This window comes from Aricia agestis, chromosome 5 (genome assembly GCF_905147365.1).
Source record: "Aricia agestis chromosome 5, ilAriAges1.1, whole genome shotgun sequence".
In the NCBI taxonomy this organism is placed as follows: Eukaryota; Metazoa; Arthropoda; class Insecta; order Lepidoptera; family Lycaenidae; genus Aricia; species Aricia agestis.
The window spans coordinates 8434929-8460916 of record NC_056410.1 but is presented as its reverse complement, the minus strand read 5'-3'; the positions used below and the strand labels follow the sequence as shown (position 1 = coordinate 8460916).

At 36.4% G+C, this 25988-nt stretch overlaps 1 protein-coding gene across 1 annotated transcript; it reads right to left on the bottom strand.

Moving 5' to 3' along the window:
* Positions 1–6118: 6118 nt before the first annotated feature.
* Positions 6119–21600, bottom strand: LOC121726847 (geranylgeranyl pyrophosphate synthase). Its single transcript, XM_042114448.1, has 8 exons — positions 21381–21600; positions 20384–20538; positions 16432–16576; positions 15455–15575; positions 13241–13380; positions 12089–12191; positions 9585–9712; positions 6119–6413 (listed from the first exon to the last, which is right to left on the bottom strand). Exons 1-8 carry the CDS (start codon positions 21420–21422, stop codon positions 6327–6329), a joined length of 921 nt encoding a protein of 306 aa, XP_041970382.1. The 5' UTR covers positions 21423–21600; the 3' UTR covers positions 6119–6326.
* Between the last annotated feature and the right edge of the window lie 4388 nt (positions 21601–25988).

Below are 25988 nucleotides of genomic sequence, written 5' to 3'. Positions count from 1 at the left end.
TGCTCACGACGTGCACGGACTCGATATCGGTAACGACTTTCACGGCGTTGACGGATAAGTCGGTTACTTTGTCGACGAGTCTCTTCGTGTGAAGATCGACGAGTAGTTTGTAGTGGTGTAGAAAATCGGCGCCCAGAATCGATGTTTTGATGTCGGCCACTACAAACGTCCATCGAAAACTTCGACGGAGTCCAAGGTTGAGCTTTATAGTTTCTTCTCCGTAGGTTTTGATCGGCGTGTTGTTCGCTGCATACAATTTGTATGTCTCCTCGGTGCGCTTCTTTTTTCTAAGTTGAGTGGCGGCGAGCACGGAGATGTCGGCGCCTGTGTCCACGAGGAAACGTTCTCGGGTGTCGCGATCGAAGACACAGAGGCGATGACTAGTGCGGGAGACACCGACGTCCGCCACGGTCGGTGTCAAAATTTGTTTATTATTAACGTTTATGAATTTATGCCGTCAAATAGATCAAACCACATTGACGAGAACTTGTAAAAACTAGAAAAAAAGTATTTTTGGAAAATTTGCAATCATTTTAACAGCTGCATCTTTGAAACTGTTCAGTTTATCGAGACGCAACTATTCTCATTTTGTTGCAAATTTTGTCTACTTTAAAATAATTTATAGTGACTTCTACCATTAAACAGGTGGTAAAAAAATGGCAAAAAATGAAAACCGATCAAGAATATAATGGTTTCTCATGAATTTTACAATGTTCCGGAAGGATTTCGAGGTGGAAAAATTATATTTGTCATTACCACCTCATTACATACGACATATAAAAAAATCAGAACTACCCCATTTGATGCAAGCGAAGACCCCTTATATTGTATCGATTCGAGTTCGATTCGAGTCGATTTCCATGGACTAGTAGGCCGTAGCTCCGCTTCGTAGCACCCTCGTAGCGCACGCTACGAAGCTCTAAGAACGATCTAATGTAAGTTTTTTCGTAGTTTTTTTTGCCTTGGACCCTTTTCGCGTAAATTCAGCCACAAGAGCCCATATTGGCAATAAGTATATATAAAATAAGTATGTTAATTAAAATTTATTAAAAGAAATAAAATTCGTATTTTTAATTAAGTCTTAGTACGAAGGTGAAATAAAAGATCAGTTACGTGCAGCTAAGCTTTTATTACTTAAGTAAAAGCTGATTGGTTTTTAAATGTGACGTACAATGTTTAACAATCTCCTTATTTCAATAAAATTGTGAAGGTAGTGTAAATTAATATTTAGGTGAATACGATTCAGCTTGGATTAGGCTCAATTTATACCGCCGCGGAACGGAACGGAATGAGAGCGTCAATTTCGCCTCATGCGAGGAAATCGGCACCGGAGAATTTCGAGAATTCCGCGGAAGATGCGCGTCTAATTTTTTACGGTTGATATAGAGTTAATTGTGCTATATACATTGTACAGTTTCGTTGAAAGTCGCTTCCATTCCATTCCCGGCGGTATAAATTGAGCCAGAGTTCGATCACATAACAACGATACGGAACAATATGCTATGCAAGAATTTATTTAAAAGGAATAAAAAAAATGAAATAGCGTGACACCAATGTGGTTCCCCTTTTATATTCATCGTATTGTCATTACGTTATTCGTATCGGTACGATGTGACCTGACCCTTAAAACTATAGGTGTTAGCGGGCCCCTAGACGATCAGTTTTATTGTGCAATTTTATTGACCGTCTAGGGTTATTATTGAACGTACCCGCCTTTCAATCTAGTTGTCAAAAAAGTTGTTTAAGAGTCCGGGTGCCATCGCAATTCTCATACAAACGTAATACCAAGATCATTTCAGATTGCGTGTCACAATAATTGATCATCTAAGGGCCGCTTAGTAAATTAGTTTTTTCGTAGGTACCATATTATCTACCACTGCTTACCAAAAGAATAAATACGCTTAGCCATGGCGGGCCCAATATAATCGTTCGGAAAAGTTGCCTTTTTACTTTTCTCATATTTTGTGAAATTAAATTAAGAAATAGAAAAATTTTATTAAGGTTGGGCCTATATATACTATAAATACTTACAACGTGGCTTACACTTGCACCTCTAATCAACACTAAAATCTTCTCCTACTTCAGTAAAATATTTGATGTAATTTCCAGATATGTACTTAAGGTAAATATGAAAAGTTTTTACTTTTTAGACTTAGTATAGTTACTACTGCTACTACTAGGCAATTTTTTTAAGTGTTTCGTTGATATTTAGAGTAGTTTCGTACGCTATAATAGATAATATTATGTATTTAAAAAGACCCCATATACGGAGGGGTCGATCGAATCCAGTTGAACGGTCACAGGCCGACCCGAGTAGACTCATTTTGCGCATTCTCATGTGCAGTGGCGGCCTTTCCCATTGCGAGGCCCTGGGCGGCAGGTCTTTGCGAGGCCCTTTGTCTTACGAAAAATATCTTACGAGCGCCTGCAAGTGCGAGTCCCCGGGCCTCTGCCCTGGGCCTAGAGACAAGTGTCAAGCGATTATCGTACACGCCAATAAAATGTATGGGATTTGGCATTAGTATTCGCTATCGAAGCGATGACTTACAATGTCAAATCGCATACATTCTGAACTGGCGTTTACGATAATCGCTTGCCACTTGTCTAGTAGGGCTGTTCGCCACCCTCTAGGGCTGCCACTGTGTGCACAGGTCAGGTCAGTCGGTAAGTTCGACGGGATTCGATTGGCCTTCCCGTGTATAGAGTCCTTATATCTGATTAATTTTAATCGAGCAGTGATATCACTGGCAGTGTTTGGTTTTTCTTAGAGGCACTTTGTTTAAATGTGTACGTATATTATATTGTTTATTACTATTACGATTCGCCTATAATATGTATAAGAATCATTATTGTAAGCTTAGTTGAATGATAAATTGTGAAGCTATAGACAAACAGCGACTATAGTAAGCTGGCAAAATTGAAATGGCAACTATTAGAACTAATATAATATCATTTTCTAGTCCCTACAAGCAAAAACAACCTATGCCCTACTTCTACCATTAACACGCCAAGAGTTATAAAATGCTGTCTATTTGGTATTTTAAACTAAGTACATTATTGTCATGGTTGGAAGACATTTTATAAATTCAGTAGATATCCATATTTTGTATCTATGAAAACATAAATTATAGTTTTTCTTTACAGATAATAATCTATATAAATATCATGTTTGCGATGAACAAAACTTTAAATATAAACTGAAGTTGCATAATTAAAATCACTAAAAACTTGCATAAGCGTAGGTACTCCAAACATATAAGATATAACACGTTTTAAATAACTTTGCAGGTTTTATAGAGTTATATACCTAATAATTATAATATTTACGTGTTCCTTTATTGTGTCAAATAAAATTTTACCTTTCACACGATAAATTATGGCACTGTGCCGTATTTAATACTACAAAATAAAAAGAAAACAAAAAATACGAACAAAATAAAAATTTATTAATAAATCATATAAAAAAACGAGAACATAATTTTCAATTTGGTTTCTAGTTTTCGTATTTTTGTTCCTACTTAAGTATACGCCGACTTAAATAATTTTAAGTACAAAGCGAGTATGTTAATAAAAATGACAATATAAATAACAGTACGAATAATAGTTAAATAATATAACTATTATTAGTCATAACTCATAATACAAGCGTAAAAAGCGAAGTACTGGTAGCAAAAAATCCCTAACCACTAGCGTCCTATGTTATAAAATAATAGGAAACAAAAACGAGACGTCAGAAAACTCAAAACATCTTACAATTTTAATGGGCATCCTACAACAATTTAACAACACAATTATAATTTTAACTTTATAGTCTACCACATATGGAAGTTTTACATCCGAATTTTATTTAAATTTAAAAACAAAACATTTTGAAATTACCCATTTTACTCTTCGACAAATTCCTTTGGTACCTAATAAAATAGAAATTAAAATATGTATAGCGTTTAAAATCAGACCGCCCTAATGAAAATATATTACTAAAGAAGGGTACACGAGCAGCCCGTCAATCCAAATGGAATGTTCGCAGTCCAATATTATTTTGTAAATGGTAAAAACGTCGTCCTTTAATATGAGACTGCCTTCAAAATGGAGTCCCACGTTTACCTTTCATGTGAAAACTACAAATTGCATTCTCATGAAATATTATACCAGCATAGAATTTTAAACGTTTGTTAAATGTATAGAAGAATACTATTTTGCTGCGATGGGAAACGGGCTTAATAGGAAATATACTATGTAACTGCAATGTTTTCATGCTAGAGGCAGCACCAGCATAGACAATGAACAAAAAGTTTTGTGCGACGTTTGACAATTTTTCTGTCAATATTCAAATATGACGGGTGGAACATGTCGGATTTTGATCTGATTATTCACAGTATATGCACGTGGCGCCCTCTGCTCTGACTTTTGCGTAATATTTCCTATTGAACGAGGCTGCATTAATGTTACATAAAATAATTTTTAATAATTAATGTTGGATAAAATAAATGACAAAAAGGGCATGGACTGCCATTCCAAATGGACAGGTCGTGTATGGTCTGCTTTACAATATTTAACAGTAAATACTAAATATCTTAATAATTGATAAACTGTAAATAAAATAATTAAGCATAACAGTCGCAACGGCTTTAAGCCTTAAAATAATTATTACGATATGACAGTAACATACAATTGCATTGTTTTTACATTTATAAATGCCACAATGATTAGAGAGGCTTTTCGATCAATGCGGCACGCGGCTGCGACCGACAAATATTCAAATAAAATGCCACTTTATGACATAGGCTATTCGCCATCGCATTGTGCTCTATAAAGCAGCGGCGGCACGGATCGCTAGACCAATGTCGATAGAAAATGAAACTTATAGCCTATGTCATAAAGGGGCATTTTATTTTAATTTTTGTCTTCCACGGTTGCTTGCCGCGTTGACCGGAACGATACCTTTAGCCCAGACGCGCACTAGCGGCCAGGCCGCAGCGGGCAGGTCGCGGCGGCCATCGAAAGTATGGTGTGGCCGCTGGCCGCCGTGCGGCCAGGTACGCGTGGTCTATGGCGATTTCATACTAAAGTGATTATCTCGATGGCCGTCACGACCTGGCCGCTGCGGTTTGACCGCTAGTGCGCGCCCGGGCTAAGAGTTTAAACGTGATTTCTTAACCATGATTAAGAAACTTTTTTAACGGGAAATATCACTTTTACAGGTTTCGAATGGCGCTCTGAAAAAACAATGAACGACAATAGAAATATTAACATAAATGCAACAATCACGCTTTTAACACATTAGTTAAAATTGCCCAGTAAAAGATCACCTTTGAATTAAATTATAAAGATTGACAAACTTATTGTAAAGCCCTAAAAAAATTGAATTTGCCCACTTGCGCCAGTTTGGGGTTTTTCTAATCAATAAATAAATGGTTTGGTTGATAAACCGTTTGTATGTTTGCTGAAATATAATATCATCTCTTTCAGAACTACAAAGAACGAGACAGATACTTCATTCAGACAGATACTTTAAAACGGGTTGGCGCTAGGGACTAAGATAAGCAGGGCCCGATCTCACTATAGCAAATATCATTTTCGCCGCCCATATTTATTTCCACTATTCAATCTGAGGATTGGAAGGTAAAATTCTCTAACTTGGGTAGTGGATGGCTATGCCGCCCCTATTTTTGCGGCTCAGATGAAGATGCGCGAAGGCTCTGAAGATGAGCGAAGACTACATACAGCAAACGCTCAGTTAAGACCTCACATACGAGCACCATAATAATATCTTGTCCTTGTCTTAGACTTTAAGGGTCCCTACACGACTCATCTTGCAGATGTAATATAGAACGCCGTAACACAATCTGACTAATAAATGTTTGTAAAGTAATACAATAACTAACTGTATAACCAAAATCAAAACAGCATTCGGCAATCGAAGTCGCAATAATTGCATCTTCGGTAAGACGGGGTCACAAATGCTAGACATTCCCTTAAATAATTATTCTTATTTCCTATGTTTAAGTAATCTTTACTCATCTTTGATGATGATTATTATTATTATTACTGTTATTTCAGTGCATACCAATCACTTTGTAACTCCCTAATGTATTTTATAATAATCAATTTATTGTAGGTCTTTAATTTTTTGTTGTTCTTTTTATGTCATGTTTAAGTGTATGACTGTTTGCTGCCATAATAAATAAATAAAAAACATCGTCCGCCCCTGCCTTACCGAAGGTATGTCATGTCTATCATTTGCGGCAACGAAGACTGCCGAGAGCAATTATTAGCAACGTTGACAGTTAAATAATAAGTTAACGCGAAGGAATTATCAAATCGCTTCAATTGTTGTTGGTGTTGGGCCGTCTCCAGGTCAGCAGCTCGTCTAGTAGTTCTTCTAAATGTGGATTACCGCCGAGACGTTTGATCTGAAAGAATAAGACAGCATTTTCTAATTACTATACGGTATACCTATATATTGTAATATTTATCAATGACTTGATTAAAATGTTATGCTGTAACTGCCTCTTGTACGCCGATGATTTGATATCGATGCCATTTCAAATTTGTGCATTAAAAATCGTACACTAACTAGCTGTTTGACCGAGCTTCGCTAGGTATTCAATAAAACACGAATAAAATGACATTTTCTAAAAATAATTCCTAGCTCGATCGATTTATCGCCTATCGCCCCCGAAACCCCCTATATACTAAATTTCATGAAAATCGTTGGAGCCGATTCCGAGATTCCAATTATATATATATATATATATATATATACAAGAATTGCTCGTTTAAAGATATAAGGTAAGATAAATATTTGACAAAAGGCCTCAATCCTTTCACATTCAGATAATATACCTACTAATATTTATTTTTAATACAGGAGTTTGTTTTAATAGTATTGTTTCATAAAAAACTCTGGTATATAGTCGAATTATGAGCTGTCTAATAGGTCCCTAAATAATAAAAATCATTTATTTCATATATTTTTTATATCATAAAATAAGCGATTATTTATTTCTTATCGAAACAAATTAGCATTTGCTTCAAGCTCAATAACATAACAACATTAGAAAAACTTTACAAAATGATGAATTGAGATGATCCAACCTGTGCATTAAATCAATTTGAAGGTCAACGAAGTTCAACGACTCAACAGAGGTCAATGGGGTGAATTTTGTATGTATGTCTAAAAATTTAATTAATGTTGGTTGTTTTTCTTGTATATTATTTAGCAATTATTTTAAATTAACAAAAAATTGGTATAACAAAAGATACAAGGTATACTACATTGAAAACGAAATTAAATATTGCATTAATATTACGTTCATAACGAAATGTTTTTATTAATTACTAGCTGTTGCTTGCGACTTCGTCCGCGTGGACTTCATTATAGCGCGCGATATCAACAATATTGGTGTCAAAAGCTTTTATAAAAAAAACCCTGGTAAGTATCCCTTAAATCAAAACAGCTGTGCAGTGTGCACATAATATTTCAATTTGTTTAATAAAACTTTATATTTTATGCCAAATTTTTAGGCTTATTTAGCCCCCCAATTACACAACTTTACCCATAAACTATTTATCATTGATAGATTTAAGGTTACGTCACTGCATAGATAAAGTATTGATTTATTAAATAACGTAAAAAAGAAATAACAATTGAAAAAAAAAACCGAAAATCGAATGTAAGATAATACCACTTCTTATAGAAAGACTTTTGGGCAAGCGTTAGCGCGATGTAGGAGACGCACGGCGCCATCTATTATGAATTTTTAGAACTAACTTAATTTGAACAAATTTACGCATTTTCACCTCCTTACAACGCTTTTTTCCAGTAAAAAAGTAGCCTATGTCCTTTCTCAGGCTTTAGACTATATGTATACAAAATTTCATTACAATCGGTTCGATAGTTTTGGCGTGAAAGCGAGACAGACCTCGACCAGTTACATTACGAACCGCAGAAATTCGGATCAAGTGTAAGGGTTATGGTTGTGTAACTTTTTTATTAGTAAGGGTGAAGCCAAACGAGCGTAATTTGTGAGTTGTGAGTCGCAGAATTGCTGCTGGGCAGAATTCTGCCCAGCAGAAATTCTGTTGGACTGCCACACGAGCGTAATTTTGTGAGTTGTGAGTCGGGGAATTTCTGTCGCAGAAATTTGTTGGGCTGCCAGACGAGTGCATTTTATTCTGTTGCTGTCCAATTTTGAGTCGCCGTGTAAATAAAACAGGGCTTTTGTATGAAACTGAATGCAGCAGAATTCTGCCGGACCGAAATTCTGCGACTCACAACTTACAAATTACGCTCGTTTGGCTTCGTCCTTATGGTTGTGTAACTTTTTTATTAGTAAGGTAAAAGGCCATGCCATCAGCCATTTACCTATGAATCATATCTATATATATAAAACTCAAAGGTGACTGACTGACTGATTGACACAGTGATCTATCAACGCACAGCCCAAACCACTGGACGGATCGGGCTGAAATTTGGCATGCAGGTAGGCATCCGCTAAGAAAGATTTTGATAAATTCCAACCCCAAGGGGTTCAAATAGAAGATGAAAGTTTGTATACAATAATACTTCTTAACGCTAGCGAAGCCGCGGGCAAAAGCTCGTTTATTATATTTCATACGTGGGAGAGCCATGCTTCGGCACGAATGGGCCGGCTCGACCGGACAACTACCACATTCTCACAGAAAGCCGGCGTGAAACAGCGTTTGCGCTGGGTTTCGCCGAGTGAGTGAGTTTGCCGGAGGCCCAATCCCCTACCCTATTCCTTTCCCTACCCTCCCCTATTCCCTTCCCTTCCCTTCCCTACCCTCTCCTATTACCCTATTCCCTCTTAAATGGCCGGCAACGCACTTGCAGCTCTTCTGATGCTGCGAGTGTCCATGGGCGACGGAAGTTGCTTTCCATCAGGTGACCCGTTTGCTCGTTTGCCCCCTTATTTCTTAAAAAAAAAACAACTTTACTGCTATGGGCCTTTACCTCTTTCTGTTAACAAAAAGTTACTCCAAACCTAATTTCACCAAGCGATATTAAAGTTGTGCACGGCCCATAATAATCGGCCCGAATTTCCGACGTTCGTAATGTAATCGGTGGTAGGACATCTCCATTAAATTTTTCTTAAGAGCCTTTAGGGCCTTATCATACTAGCGGTTGGCGAGCGGCTTCGAGACGATACGGGCACGCAGCGAATACGTCGCGGGCGTTCACCGAAGCCGCCGCGCATGCGTCTCGAATACATCGCGGACGCGAAGCGAGATAGCATCGTTCTGTGCTATGTAAACTCGGTGCAAACACGCGTTAAAAATGTTGAGTACGATACGTATCCGCCACGTCCTTGGTGCGCAACCGCGGCGTTTTTCTTCGGGCGTTCAACGAACTCGCCACGCATGCGTCTCGAATACGTCGCGGACGCGCAACGAGATAGCATCGTTCTGTGCTTTGTAAATTCGGTGCAAACACGCGTTAAAAACGTTGAGTACGATACGTATCCGCCACGTCCTCGGTGCGCAACCGCGGCGTTTATCTTGGCGAAACCGTTCGCCAACCGCTGGTATGATAACGGGTATTAGTATCAGTATCTTAGTACCTCAGCTCTGGCGTCATCGTCGAGCTCCTGCAGTCTGTCGCGCGTGTACTGGAAGCTGCCGTACCGCTCCAGCAGGCTGATGCAGTACTTCTTCACCTCCACGTCGCGCGTGCGCTGACGGAGAATGTCTGGTGCCGCTCAGAATATTATCTGATGATCGCATAATATGAAGTTTATACGAGTATGTGACGTGGGAGAGCCATGCTTCGGGACGAATGGGCCGGTTCGACCGGATAAATACCACGGGCTCACAGAAAACCGGCGTGAAACAGCGCTTACGCTGTGTTTCGCCGAGTGAGTGAGTTTACCGGAGGCCCAATCCCCTACCCTTTTCCCTTCCCTACCCTCCCCTATTCCCTTCCCTACCCTCCCCTATTACCCTATTCCCTCTTAAAAGGCCGGCAACGCACCTGCAGCTCTTCTGATGCTGCTAGTGTCCATGGGCAACGGAAGTTGCTTTCCATCAGGTGACTCGTTTGCTCGTTTGCCCCCTTATTTCATTAAGAAAAAAAAAAGCATAGGTAATCAAAAGTTAGGCTCAACTCACACTGGCATATCAGAAACTTGTACTGAGAAGACTTGTTGAGAAGTTGATTCCTAGGCAGATGGGGGACCTACGTAGTTTGGTCACGTTACGTCAAACCCAGCCGACAGATCACAATTAACATTGAACTGACACGATCCGACCAAATGACGTTGGTCTATCAACTGCCTAGAAATCAATTTCCTCGATAGTACATTATGGCATAGCAGATTAAGTTTGTTTTGTTTCTTTAATAATATAACAATAGACATGAATATGTCCAGCAGTGGACGACTATAGGCTGATATGATGATGATGATGATGAGACATGAATATGTTGTAGGCGGAAAATTATTATAACGTGTCGCGTCGCTTCGACACCGCGCCAGTGTTAGTTGAGCCTAATCTCGTTGATAACAATACTATTACTATCCCTTTGTTCTTTGACCATAGATTAAGAACATAACAGCTGCTGGCTTGCGTAAAATATATACAGGATGTAACAAAACTAAGTGATAATACATACTTTAGGGTGTGTGATACGTGTGTGATAAAAATCACAAAAAAAAGTTGCTTTTTCAGTCAACTCTATATAAGATCCGCCTCCGTGGTCCAGTGGTTTAGAGCGCGGCTCTTGACTCGGAGGTCGTGGGTTCGATTCCCACGTTGGAAACATGTTATTTCCAAGTTTGGTTAGGACAATGCAGGCAGATCACCTGCTTGTCTGACAAGTAAGATGATCCATGCGTCGGATGGGCATGTAAAAAGTCGGTCCTGCGCCTGATCTCCCGCCAGTCGTGTCGGTCTTCCGTCCCACTGGGTTATGAGAGTAAAGGAATAGAAAAGCTCTTGTGTACTGCGCACATACTTGGGCACTATAAAATTACTCCTGCGTAACTAGCCTGCTTTCAATGAAACCAGCCACCGTCACCGAAACCGGTGTGGCAGTTATTATTATTTCTATATAGGGGATACATACACACCCTAAAATATTATCACTTATAGTTTGTGCGTTAAAAGATGATATGGGTGACAGTTTTCATATTCCTTGCTACGGGTTTTTTTACAAGAAAACAAAAAAAATCAAAATGTAATAAATTATATTCCGTCATACAAAAACAAATGTTTCCTATAATTATAAATGAATAAAAATGAAATGCTGCTAAATGCTAACTTATTAATATAAAATTATAAATACTAACTGTGAAATAGGAGTATAAAATTATTGTTACGAAAACATTTGAAAAATGTCAGATGCATGAAAATGAACTTATGTCAATAGAGATTGACACTGTTGAATCGAAATCAAATCGATAAAAAGGGCGGCCATCTTAAATCGCCGGCACCACTGAAATGTCAGTACGAAATCGATAATTTGATTGATTGCAATTCCTTTACGAAGTGATTCGATATTTTTAAACTATCGATTAATTTTTGTTAGGTAACTTCCCTACTATTGTCAATTATAATGTGTCACGCATATCATCATAAAACGCACAAACTATAATTTTGTTACAGCCTGTATAAAGTAAATATTTTTTTAACGTTACGGGCGATAGATACACGAGTTGCAAAAACAATGTAAATTAAGGGGTAAGGAAACACGAAAAAATGTTAATATCATAACATCTTGTATGCAAAAATTATCAGCAAACTTATTAGTCGGCTAAATATTTTTCGTCAATTAAATATAATAATGAATATGATAAGAGGATTGCGGGCATTTTCTAGTATAATGTAGTTACTTAAATGTTAATATCATAACATCTTGTATGCAAAAATTATCAGCAAACTTATTAGTCGGCTAAATATTTTTCGTCAATTAAATATAATAATGAATATGATAAGAGCATTGCAGGCATTTTCTAGTATAATGTAGTTACTTAATAATTTTTGATCGCGTCAATCCTTTTGGACCGCGCACTTGAAATTCATGTTGTGTTTGGCTAGAAACGTTTTACTCTATTATTTTAAAGGATACGAATAACTTGGTTGTCCTCCTTGTTGTTTTTAATGGCGTGTATGATGGGGAAGTTGAACTTGCCCTCCGTCAGATCTTCGCAGAAGCTCTTGTTCTCTGAGTACTGTAACGTGTAATAAAAACATTTACATCCTTACTAAAGTCACCGAACAGCGAGTCAATAACGGCTTAGGGTCAATTCAGACCGCAACGCGACGCGTAGATGCATTTCTAAATTTGTATGGATTTGACAGATTTCAATTGCGTCAGACGTCTTGCGAATCTGTCAAATCCATACTAATTTAGAAATGCATCTACGCGTCGCGTTGTGGTCTGAATCAACCCTTAAAGCTACTTGTCGCTTTCAGTCACAAACCTTTTTAAGGATTTTTGTCACATGTCTGCGTCAAGACCGAGATAGCAATGTTAGTGAAAGAGACAGGTACCGTAAGTCCTTGTTCATTTTTTTTTGCTTTCTGACAACCAGATTTTGATAATTGCAAAGCGGATAACTCGTACGCGGTCCACCAAAAGCCTTTCCAGCTGACTGAAAGACTTATACATCACATCACGATGTAATGAAATAATAATCAGTTTTTATTTATTGTTTTTTTTTATGAAATAAGGAGGCAAACGAGCAAACGGGTCACCTGATGGAAAGCAACTTCCGTCACCCATGGACACTCGCAGCATCAGAAGAGCTGCAGGTGTGTTGCCGGCCTTTTAAAAGGGAATACATCTATCCGAGGTCTATCGGTCTATCTAAACAGTTGTCATATTATGTCACGATATAGCTGTCATAATATGTCTGATACGACATTTGACACGAAAAACCCTACCGTCCGTCTGCTGCCGAGCATGTCGTCAGTAGACATACGAAACAATCTAAACTTTGACAGATTTACCGGAAAAACTGTCAGTTTTCTACCTTTCTCAGCATGGCATTCAAAATAAGAAAGTTTTCTTGAAACCCGAGCCGATGAGTAGCGCTATGCTCGGGAAAAAGAAATTTGGACATGGAAAGAAACTGCCATTATTTTTCTTCGAAGAATCGACTGGGCAACGCTATGCTAAGGCAGCTGGTGGCAAATGGACAATGGTATATCGAAAACCCTCATTCGAAAACAGGGACTGACTTCTCGCCCTTGTGATGTGACGTAACAAGTGACTTACCTCCTGGGAGTAGAGGTTGCAGTAGTCGTCTCTCATCTGAAAGTACAGGCCGAGGATGGAGGACAGCTTGGTGAAGTCAGACTTGTTCTCGCTGAACAACTGCATCAGTCGGATAGCCAGCATGAAGAGACCACCGGTCTCTGAAAACGTTTCATATATTGACTAGTTGATCCGGCAAAAGTTGTTTTGACATGTAAATTATTTCTAGTATCAATATCTATCTATATATTAATACGTGAGCCAAAAACTTTGTTTCCTTTTTGACGAAAAATGAGGAAACGTAGGTGAATGAAATTTTGAACAGTTATAGTTTATATGGTGAAGGAGTGCATAGAGCTAATATTATTTTGAAATTATGCTTTTATCCTACGAACAATAAAAACTAAGGAAACGTAACGCCCATACTATTACCGTTTTAAATTTGGTTTCTTTCGAACTGTCATGTCACGTCAGCCTTTATACCGCTCAAGGCCACCTAAATATTGCAAATATATTGAAATATGTACCTAAGGTACACTTTTTTGACAAGTATAATTGTGGAGCATGTTTTTTGACGGAGTTACTTTTCCTTAGTTTTTATTATTCGTAGCTTTTATCATAAATTTTTTTAACAAATAAAACATTACACACACTACAACACACACACTAGGAAAAATGACAGATTTTTGAGTGACAAGCCTATACATACGAATTATACTCTTTTATTTATGGTTGAAGTCTGTTGACAACAAGGTGACAAATTGAAAATGGATTATAGTTTTTTTTTTTATTGAATCTTAGATACTATTAGGCAATGCTTACACGGCCAGTCTGAGATCAGCTGAGTCCCAGAGACAAGAGTTGAAAAAAATATGATAAAGTCAATATTTTTTTACAAAATATAGGTAGTAGTCCTAATACTCCTAATGTCGTTGAAACTAAGGTCGAATAGGTCGAATAAAAAGTAGATAAAATCTTATTCTCAGGCCTAACGAATGTATAAGCTTTCATTAAAATCGGTTGAGCCATTTTGGAGGAGTTCGCGTACAAACACTGTGACACGAGTATTTTATACAAGGTGTAACAAAACTAAGTGATAATACTTTAAGGTGTGTACGTGTTCCTCTGTGTATTGAGTATAGAGATATATAGTAGTGAGTTCACTGTGAAAGTAGCAGCGCTGAAAGACCAAAATTTCTTTTTCACTTTTGTTTGGGGAAACTCGTGTCGCTGGGGCGCGTGCCCATTCAAAAGTGATTTTTTTCTCTTTCAGCACTGCTACTTTCACAGTAAACTCTCTATAAGGAACACATACACAGCCTTAAGTATTATCACTTAGTTTTGTTACACCCTGTATATTAGCTAGGAATTATGTATGTAGTTTTGCATGGTATCGTTAGAACCTGCTTCAAGCTATTAGTCATGTATATACAAGCTATATTAGTCATATAGCTTGCTGTGCTATGCTGTCGCGCCAATCCTATGCTTATCCCTTCCAAAGTGAAGGCACACACATAAACTATGTTTCCTTCTTCATACATACATAGAACGAGGGTAATATCCAACTTTATTCACGCTGATGCAAGTAGGTATTCAGTTACGAATTACGATGAATTGAATTGTGAAGTGAAGTGTAATGGGTCAAAGGCAGGGATGGCGAACCAATGGCACATAAAAGACATAATATGAACACGCTACTGATAACAAAGTTATTAAAGTGATTATTCTACAAAAGTGCCAAGGCTTGAGGCATTATATTTAGAAATACGCGTCAGGATTACAAAGCAAAAAATATTTGATGGCACGTCTATGACATCACTAAAGAATTATTTAGAAAAGTGGCACGTTGATAAGGATAGGTTCGCCATCCCTGGTCTAAGGGCTCCCACACAAAACTGCGAATTCGCATCGCATCGCATCGTAATGTCATTTTTATTATGAACTAGATGACGCCCGCAACTCCGTTGCGCCAAAATTAGTTTATCGCGTGGGAACCGTACATTTTTCGAGGATAAAAAGTATCCTATGTCCTTTCCCGGGACTCAAAGTATCTCTGTACCAAATTTCAGCCCAATCGGTTCAGCCGTTTAGGCGTGAAGAGGTAACAGACAGTCAGACAGACAGACAGACACACTTTCGCATTTATAATATTAGTAGGGATTTTCTCACAGATATTTTCGATGCGATGCGAATTCGCAGTTATGTGTGGGGCCCTAAGGGGATCAAAATATTTACTTTTCATAGTCATCTCTTTGTACTCCTCCTCGGAAGGGCATTGGAAGTTGTCCCGCCAGTAGATCTCAATGCCCTGCCCGCGATGCAGCTCTAGTAGTTGCTCGGTGTACACCGTCGTCGCCTGAAAATTAGGAGCTATAACGATAATTTAAACGAAGCAAGCATTACTCTGTCACGAAGATACCGTTCGTAGGAATTTTACTTAATTTATAATAACTTATTTACATGCTATTTTAGGGGAAAAAAATTACCTACAAGAATTTTGTATGGAAAAATTTACAGGAAAATCGCTACAAATCATGTACTGCTGCGTTTGGTATTTTCATAATTCGTCAATTCAAACATTCTTAAAAGTGGCTGGACCACAGGACTGGACAGTTTTCCTCATAGGTCATGAACTCATGACATAAAATTCTAGATAAAATGCGCCACAAGAATCAGGTGCAGAATCAGTCTGTGACGTCCCGAATGTGTAAAGTAACATAGTATTTTAAATGATACAGGGTTAAACTGTACTGCAATTTGATAGCAGCAAGACATGCCAAGGAGGTAGTTTAGTCTGTTATAGGTTACTGGGTAACATCACAGTTAAGTCAGATATAAGGCCCTTATGATAAGAGCTTGTAATTGGCATATTATAAAGAACTAGCTATTTGACCGAGCTTTGCTCGGTATTCGATAAAACACGAATAAAATGACATTTTCATGATTGAATGATTCCTAGCTAGATCGATTTATCGCCCCCGAAACCCAGTATATACTAAATTTCATGAAAATCGTTGGAGCCGATTCCGAGATTATCTTATCTTTCTTATGATTAATTTTGTTGCGGGTCCCAAAGCAATTGAGCACGTCCCTCTGGCACCCCTGAGATCACATCGTAGGGTTTTTCGTGATTGGTTACCGCTATCGGTCCCAGCTTACAGCAGCAGCAGGGAATGTGTGGTGGACCAATGTATGATAGAGAAAAAACTCACCAGCGGATGTCCCAGCTGCAGCGTCTTCTCGAGCGCAATGATCATGGCGTAGTTGGCGGCGTTGATGGTGCTGGCGATGCCGTAGATGGAGTGCGCCACCGGGATGCCACGCCGTAGGATCGAGTTGTCCTGGATGTCGTCCACCCTGTCACGACACACATTCGAATGAGGGTGTTTGATATTCTATTTGCCACCTGCAGGCTTAGCATGGTCGCCATAGAAAGGTTTATTCTTACTGCAAAGTAGACAAAGTGATGTATAAACAAAGGAAATATTATGACTTTCGTATCTCTACTGTGGTCTGTGGCCATTCTAAGCTTGCAGGTGCCGCTATGTAGCCGTCTATGGCGTCAAATAGGTACCTAGGTATATTATCGACATGATAATGACAGCTATATCGTGTCATATGACAGCAGTCTGACACGATTAGGACATAGGCCTACTAGGCCTGGAGATACTGAGACAAAATTCTTGATCATTCATTATCAGGCTCCTATTAATTATGATCATTGATCATACAGGGAACTGTTAAAGAAAGTTTCAGGGTGGTACACATTGTTTGGTGAAAAAAAAATTCACCTTTGCAAGTGGTATGGCGGCCTGTCGGAAAAGTATGGCAAGGTGATTTTCATGGCAACTCGACGATGATTAGCTATGCAAAAATTAGCCTGGTACTAATGGTTCAATTTTTTTATTAAAATTAACGTATTCGCGTCGGTATGGCGGGCTGTAAGCCGCACCCGACAAGTATGGCATTACGCTTTCGCCTACTAATATTTTTTTTCGACTATCTGAAAATACAAGCATTTTTGTGGAACAAATCGTTCGACACTCGTTATTTATCCGACACGTTCGATTAACGCACACGCGTTTGGGCTGCTTGTGCGAGCGCTATGACCATCATTTTCCTTTTTGCCTTTACGTAATTATACCCCTGTAAAACCGCCATACTGGTACAAATGACCAAGAATTTTGTGTCAGTATCTCCAGGCCTATCCGTGGTTTTCAAGCGTTCGTACTGGGTTATTGTTTTCCTGTTTTTTTTTTAAACATGACGACCCTAATCGTAGATAAAAAAAGGCTTTGCATCCGATTTATTTATACGGTATTTTCAAAACGAATAACCACGGTTCAAATACTGAAGACTGTAATGCTGTAGTGCCTGGAACAAAATTTTAAAGAGGCGTGTGTTGAACACATTCGTTCAATTAACTGACTAATGAACTAGATGGCTACAATCGTATCCAGTGCAGTTGTCTGTGATGAAACAATGACGCACCAAATTAATCTCAATTTAACCGAGGGTGAGTTAAAGACGTTCACGAACTAAATGGATTGCTTATTAAACTGCTTCTATTGTGTAATACAAATTGGTTGACTAGGCATTTTTAAACCGACTGTATCAGGAGGGTTATGTTTTTAGAGTGCATATTTGTAACGTTCATCTGTGTCAACAATGCGTATCTGCATACAATATGAAGTTAAATTTAAATAAATAAATGAAATATTATGTGCACGCAGCTGTTTTGATTTAAGGTTTTGTTGATCAGGGTTTTTTCTAATAAAATCTTTTGACACCAATTTTGTTGACATCGCGCGCTATAAACTGAAGTCCACGCGGACGAAGTCGCGGGCAACAGCTAGTTATACATATAAATCACACTGCGTTTGACGAACGCAACGCTGAAATCATAAAATAATTATCTAATAAGTATCGTAAAACCTCAGCGGGTTGCACCGCTGCCGCACCGTTCGCAGTGCAAGGGCCAAGGTAGCAATGTGGCTTCACTCTACCTTTATAGGAATATAATACCTATAGGAAATTATGTATGCAGTCATGTATATTGTATAGTATAGAATATCGTAAGAACCTGTTCCCAAAGTTTAAATATTTTGTGGTAAGACCGTAGAGTCTGACTATGACACACGATAAGAGCCGAAATTACGCGGCAGAAATTCAGTTGCGTAACATTGTCTGAGTAATCAGTGTCTCGAACGCCGCCGAATTGACGCCGAAAAAAAACTTAAGCACCGAATCGCTGCCGAACTTACGCTCGACCGAAGTTCGGCTGTACGCTATAACGCGACGTAATTTCAGAATGGTGTGTCATCAGTCATCAGCAATTTAAAATACATTGCAGGTGTAATCATGCCGAACTTCGGCCGCGTATCTTCGGCATGGTGTGTTTAGACACTATCAACTATGTAATATAAAATATTGCTATTGCTGCCAACCTTCATATAGCAAAATTGTTAAAAATAATTATGGAAATTTTAATAAATATTTTAATACCTAATTTAAATAAGTAAGTTTAGCATGTTATTAAATTAAATTTAAATGAATAATAATAAATAATTATGACGTCAAAAGTTATATTTCAAATGTTGAACATTACCAAAATTAGTCATATTATCTGATAACCTTATAATGTGAATTTAAATTAAAAATATGTAATTAACCAAAATTAGCATATTTATAGTTAAAGACTTTATTTCTCAAAATTTGGGGGCTTGGCAGTGCCCCAGCCAAGCTTTTTAGCGAATGTATATTACTTCTAAATACAATGTTAGTTGCCGTATTTTTACCAAATTTTATATGCATATTCAGTAGGTCTGAGAATCAGCTACTGGCTACTTTTTATATTGATAAGTGCATATTACAATTCGAGACAGACGGCGACCATTGTTTGTGCGACGGGATAGCGATGAACGTTGCCATGGTGCCACATTCAATTAGTCACTTCAACAAAATAATATGGGCGAAGGGCGAAATACTTTATTTATGGCAAAACAATGTTTGCCGGGACAGCTAGTAAAGCATAAAATTGATTGTTGCACATGTTGCCTCATGTGTAATGTACAATATTTACAGATTCAAAAGTTATTTAAATATATTAAAGCTAAAGATAATACGGGAGAACTAAGATTTGGGTCGCTAAAACAGCATCTACACTACACTGTCACTGTGACTTACTTGTTGCTAAAATACTTACATAAAATTCTTAATATAACTATAAAAAGTCTGCTCGTCTGTGTCTGGCACTTAGGAAAAGTCATGTGACATACAATGACAAACCTTAAGTAGTTATATTATTATGCCACATACATAATATATTTTTATTAGTAAGGGGAATAGTCCATGTGGCAACTACATACAGTGTAAACTCTATATAACGACACTGAAGGGACCGTGCATTTTATGACGTTATATGGAGTTGTCGTTAAATGGAGAGAAGAAAAATCAATACTTTTTCGTCATTATACAGTGATTTTCTTTTACTAACCATATTTACAGTTTGAAAGTTTATGTAACTATAACTGAGAATATTATGATAACAAATAGATGACAGTTTATTTTTAGTTAGGGAGTAGGGTCCAAAAAAAACCTACATGTGCAATAAATCTCAATTTGTAAACAAAAGGACTAATTTCTTAGAAAGTTCTGTATGCATGATGCCGAAAGTCGAATTTATTGCGGGCTAGGATAACAATGCGACAAAAAAACGTACACAGCTGTGCAGTTTTTACTAATTTTAGTAATTTTAAAAGGTACTTTTTATTGTTCAATTGTTGTAATGCTGACGTTATTGAGAGTGGGAGTGATGCTATGTAGATTGTAGAGTGTACCATTATATGGTAGACAAGCTAAACCAACCAAAGTCAATTGATTTCGACGCTTTAGAGAGTTTGTCATTAAATAGAGTGACGTTACATGGAGTTTACACTGTATATACAGGGTGTAACAAAACTAAATGATAATACTAATTTAGGGTGCTAATAATAAGCTTAATACTCATACAAAAAGTATATTTTTTATTAATTAGCTTCTAAAATATATTATTTGTACACTAATTTATTGCAGTATAAAACCAACTACAATAAATCACTACATGTTTTTTATTTAGAAGAAATATTTTATTTATTTATTTCATTATTATGAAGTATTACTTACAACAAACTGGAGTTGTGTAGCATCTGTACAATCTCCGCTACTGCCATCAACTTCTCGTTACTGACTTTTAACCAGTAATTGAAAGCTTTGGTAAGCTTTCCTCTTATCTGCTTTCCTGGCACTTGTGTTATATAATAATATGGCATTAAAATTTTCTACAACAAAATAAAATAAGTATTAATATACAACTTAGCCCCAATTTCACCAACGTCTGTTAGTGCTAACAGCTTGTTAAAATGTCAAGTCTTCTCTTTCATTCATAAGAAAAACGAAAGAGGTAACATGATACTAATTTGAGCGTTAACTTTAACAGTTGTTGGTGAAATTGGGGCTTAAGATAACAATTAGAATTACACATTTACTTATGTGTAAAAATGTTGCATATTATTTTTAGTGATAAATAGGGAGATTGCAGATGGCAGACAGACATGGCATGGCCTTGCTAACTGTATGTGCTCCGCAGACTTAATCACACAAAAAGTGTGCCGTCTGCGATCTCGCATAAAGCTGCTAGAGTTTGCTGAGGACTTTAGTGTATGTGGTATATATTCAAAGTGGACCATACTTTGAATCAAAGTTTTTTTTTCAAGTTATTAAGAAAAGAAGTAAAAAATAAATAAATTCATCAACAGCAAGTTTACATGGTAAAAACCTATTTATTACAAACATTTACATCAGCAGTAAGATTCACTGCAAAATATTGTTGTTTTAAGGAAGCAGACTGGATAAATCTACTGTTTTATACAGAAGCTTCAGTCACAGAGCATAACAGAGCATACATTTATTGTTACATCCCTTTTATTATTAAAAATAACAGTAGTTTATAGAAATCCCTAAGAATAAGTATCTTTCATTTAGCACAATTACTTAAAACAAGAAAATTACAGAAAAACTGGAAACAAAAATTTGAGCAAGATATTTATAAATTAAAGTAAAACAAATAGCAACCTACAATAATTAATATTAAAATTATAGTAAAATAAATATAAAACATTACCTCATCCTGAGTTTTGTTCACATTTTTCGCTAATTCTGACATCTTGGCTTATTTGTAGGCAAATACTTTGATAACAATTTATTTCGCACCAACTGTAAGTACCGTATTGATTTTATATTCAACGCGGATCACGGGTATTTTATCTGCAGAGTGCAGACATTTATTTCTTTCCTAGCAGTCGGGAAAATCTGTGCTGCAGGCTCTGGTTTGCGGCATTTTTGTCAATCTTCTGCACAGATTACTAGTATATATTTGTAGACAGATAAGCGTCTTAGAAGAGTTTGACGGCTCACGAATTGACATTTGATGCGACAGCTAGCGCCATCTTAAATTGGGGCGATAAAACTCTACAGGTGTGTATGTGTGCGTTTATGTTTGCATGTGTGTATTAGGATATTATGGGGATAGGATATCCTTGTCAGATTTTTATGTTTCAATTACCTTGAATTTGTAAAAACTGAGTTTGTTAAGTTAAGTTCACATAACAATACACAATTTTCACAAAAACAAAGTCTTTGAAACATAAAAATCCGACACTATAAAACAAATAAAAACAAAATTTTGACGAATATGATTATTTATTGTTTTTGGTCAATATAAAGTCCCTGCCACCGGTTCGCTGACCCACCCACCGAGAAGAACCGGCGTAAGAAACTCGATGAGTCTATTTTTTTAAACAAACAATGCTAGAATACATAGTTACATCATAAACACTGATTTTAGATACAATTGAATTCATAAAATAAAAGTTAAAACATTTTGTTATGCATCAATCAATCAAAACTAATTAATTTACATTCAATTGAAATTAAACTGAGTTTACAATGTTACATTCATAACACTATTCAATCAAGTGTTTTAAAATAGTTACAAAATTTATAATAACGGGTTTTTTGTTAATCAAGCTCAATCCATAATTTACTGCTAAGATTTAGAAAAATATATATTACGTTATACATGTTTGTATAACAATTGATAATAAATAGTCTGAAGATTTTTTAACAATCTACCTACAGTTTGCATTTTTTCCGTAAAACATTTTGTTATGCATCACTCAATCAAAACTTATTATTCACATTCAGTTGAAAATAAACTGAGTTTACAACGTTACATTCATAACACTTTTCAATAAAGTGTTTTGAAATAGTTACAGAAATATTATAATTATTCATAATAACGAGTTTTTTGTTAATCAAGCTCAATCCATAATTTACTGCTAAGATTTAGAAAAATATATATTACGTTATACATGTTTGTATAACAATTGATAATAAATAGTCTGAAGATTTTTTAACAATCTACCTACAGTTTGCATTTTTTCCGTAAAACATTTTGTTATGCATCACTCAATCAAAACTTATTATTCACATTCAGTTGAAAATAAACTGAGTTTACAACGTTACATTCATAACACTTCTTCTGTGACAACTGACAGTGACAGCCATAGAGTAACTTAAATATGTGACAGCTGACAAATGACAGATCAATTTGACATTAGCTTTTTCACAGAAAGATGACAGTCTATGGATCTTTCTTTTTTTTAAAAAAGTAAGCAATACGGCCATTGACATAAGAAACCAAGGCTACGGCCTACGGAGTACAGGCTACGGCCTAAAAGTATTACGGGATAAAGTATTATAATGTATATATAGATATATATATATTATAATACTTTATCTATGGATCAACCACTATGTAGTGGACATAAAAAAGAAGAGGGGAGTTTTGCGGAGAATGTGAAAGAGTGATGTTGTGTTTTTATATTATTTTCCTAAACTTGTGTTATCTGGGTTTTTAATGTGTATTATTGGTAGGATATTAACTATTAGATATTCGTTAACGTGCACAAGTGTGGGAAAGTGATGTAATAACCAGAAACGTGTTCTTTTGTGTTCCCTCCAAAACTCCATCGAAAGTTTTAGTAACGCGTCTACCACTTTACTGAATCAACCGACTTGACTTCTTGACTGAATTGACTTTATACTAATTAGACTTTGACTAGACTTTAGACCTGACTGACCTGACGATAATATAGAAAAATTGTATTAAAAAATATTGTTTTCCCGCCATAATAATATTATACCATATTAACCATGGCCAGTGTCGAGTATTAAGTATAATATTATTATACTCGACACTGGCCATGGTTATAGCCGAAGTGCCATTATAAGAAAAAAAAAAGAAGAGGATGGATTAAAAAATTTCAAATGTTTTGAATATTTTGAAAAGTGAAAACCAAAAAAAACATTTTTCATTGAAATAATAATTATTGTTTTATTTTTGCAATTAATTTTAAAATACCAATTATATTAGAATACTAGCTGTCCCGGTGAACTTCGTGTTACTTTAAAACCTTCCCTGGACTTCTACGAATATTTTAAGACTAAAATTAGACCAATCCGTTCAGCCGTTTTCGAGTTTTAGCTTTATTAACACAGTTGAAAGTCCATTTTATATACCTATAAAGATTGTCGGTAGGTATGAGGTGTACATAAATATTATTGATCGAGCAGTAGTATATAATCGGCGATATCTACAGAATACAACTTTCTGTGTACGTGCTATAATCTCCCGTAGGAGTATGTTCTCTAGCTATAGTATCCTACGGGAACATTACTTTTTTCAAGATAAAAAGTACCTAAGTACCTAAGTTTTGTGTTTATCCAGAATCCAAAGTTACTATTCAAATTTGGTTGAAATCCGTCTAGTTGTTTTTGGGTGAAGAAGTAACGAACATTTACACTGAACACATTGGACCCACTGCCTATAGCAGCTTTTGCCTTTTTAGGGTTCCGTAGCCAAATGGCAAAAACGGAACCCTTATAGATTCGTCATGTCTGTCTGTCTGTCCGTCCGTATGTCACAGCCACTTTTCTCCAAAACTATAAGGTACTTACTATTGAAACTTGGTAAGTAGATGTAGTCTGTGAACTTTTTTATTTCATAAAAATAAACCTTACCTATTGCTGCTGCGGAATCCTTCATGGGCGGGTCCAACTCGCACTTGGCCGGTTTTTAACTAGTATGACGTGATAGTTCTAATTAACTGTACATGCGGGAGCGAATAAATAACTTAATATTATGAATAAAATAAACAGTTACAAGGACAATATATAATATTATTATTTATTATATAAATTAAGTAACTTTGTATGATTCAATTCATGTTCTAAGCATTTGGTTCTATATTTTCAGGTGTGGGTTGCAGCATTAAAATATGCTAGAAACTTTCTACCGAAAAGAAGTTTTAGCATTGCTGTTTACTGTATTGAGACCTGCTTATAGCGTAATGTCTGCTAATATGTCTTCAGGAAGTGTTGATGCCGGTAAGATAATCTCTTTTTCGAAATTATTTATTGATACCTTACTATTACATTATATTTCACATTTAAAAAAGTCAAAATCTCAGGTTTTTTAAACATACACACAACTTTGGCTTGCCTTAAAAATGTAGTTTCACATAGTTAGTCATAGTTGGACTGGATACAAAATTACTTGTTTTTTAATTCAAGATATTACCTATAGTCAATTTTTTTTTCATTATACTTAAATTGAACTGAGTAGGTATTTTTGCCTATAAAAGTAACTTTCGCCAAGTTTGTTTGGCAAGTACCTATCTACAAAGACTTACCATTGAAAAAGTATAAAACTAACTTTAAATATTTGATGTTTTTCAGATAAATATTCAGTTGCCTATGTCACTGTACCTGATACAAATGTGGGTAAAACCCTGGGCCATGGTTTAGTCAAAAATAAGTTAGCCGCTTGTGTCAATATAATTCCACAAGTTACATCAATTTATGAATGGAAGAATGAAATAAATGAAGATAGTGAGGTGTGTATTTATTCAACTGGGAACTACTATATCTTATATCTTTAAACGAGCAATTCTTGTATATAAATAAATATATAATTGGAATCTCGGAATCGGCTCCAACGATTTTCATGAAATTTAGTATATAGGGGGTTTCGGGGGCGATAAATCGATCTAGCTAGGAATCATTTTCAGAAAATGTCATTTTCATGGAATACCGAGCAAAGCTCAGTCAAATAGCTAGTTAATTATAATGTCACATTCTAAATTTTACATTGCTAGTTTAATCAATTTTAAGTATTACAATATTTAAGGTCAGCTTACACCAAGATATTATACAGTACAATATTATGAAAAATATTAAATGCTGCCTAATGCAATACTGTGAGCAATTTTGTATTTTTTAAGCATACCAGCACATTTACTTTAAGAGCCAGTCCAGCCGTGTGAACTGGCTCTAAGGCATTGTCATTTTATCAGTATGAACTGACCAGCATAGTATAGACTATAGCTAATAAATATTGCCCCAAGCCCCAAGCGGTCACCGGCGACCGCGATAAAAATAGATAAGATATTGTGTCTGGTTTTTCCACGATCGAGGTAATATTATTTAATCGGGAGTTTTTTTAATTGATTTTTTTTTTCATTTTCAGGCTTTGTTGATGATAAAAACTCGCACATCTCTAGTGGACAAACTTACTGAATATGTTCGCTCTAATCACCCTTATGAGGTTTGTGAAGTTATTTCATTGCCAATTAAAAATGGCAATCCACCTTATTTGAAATGGATCGGG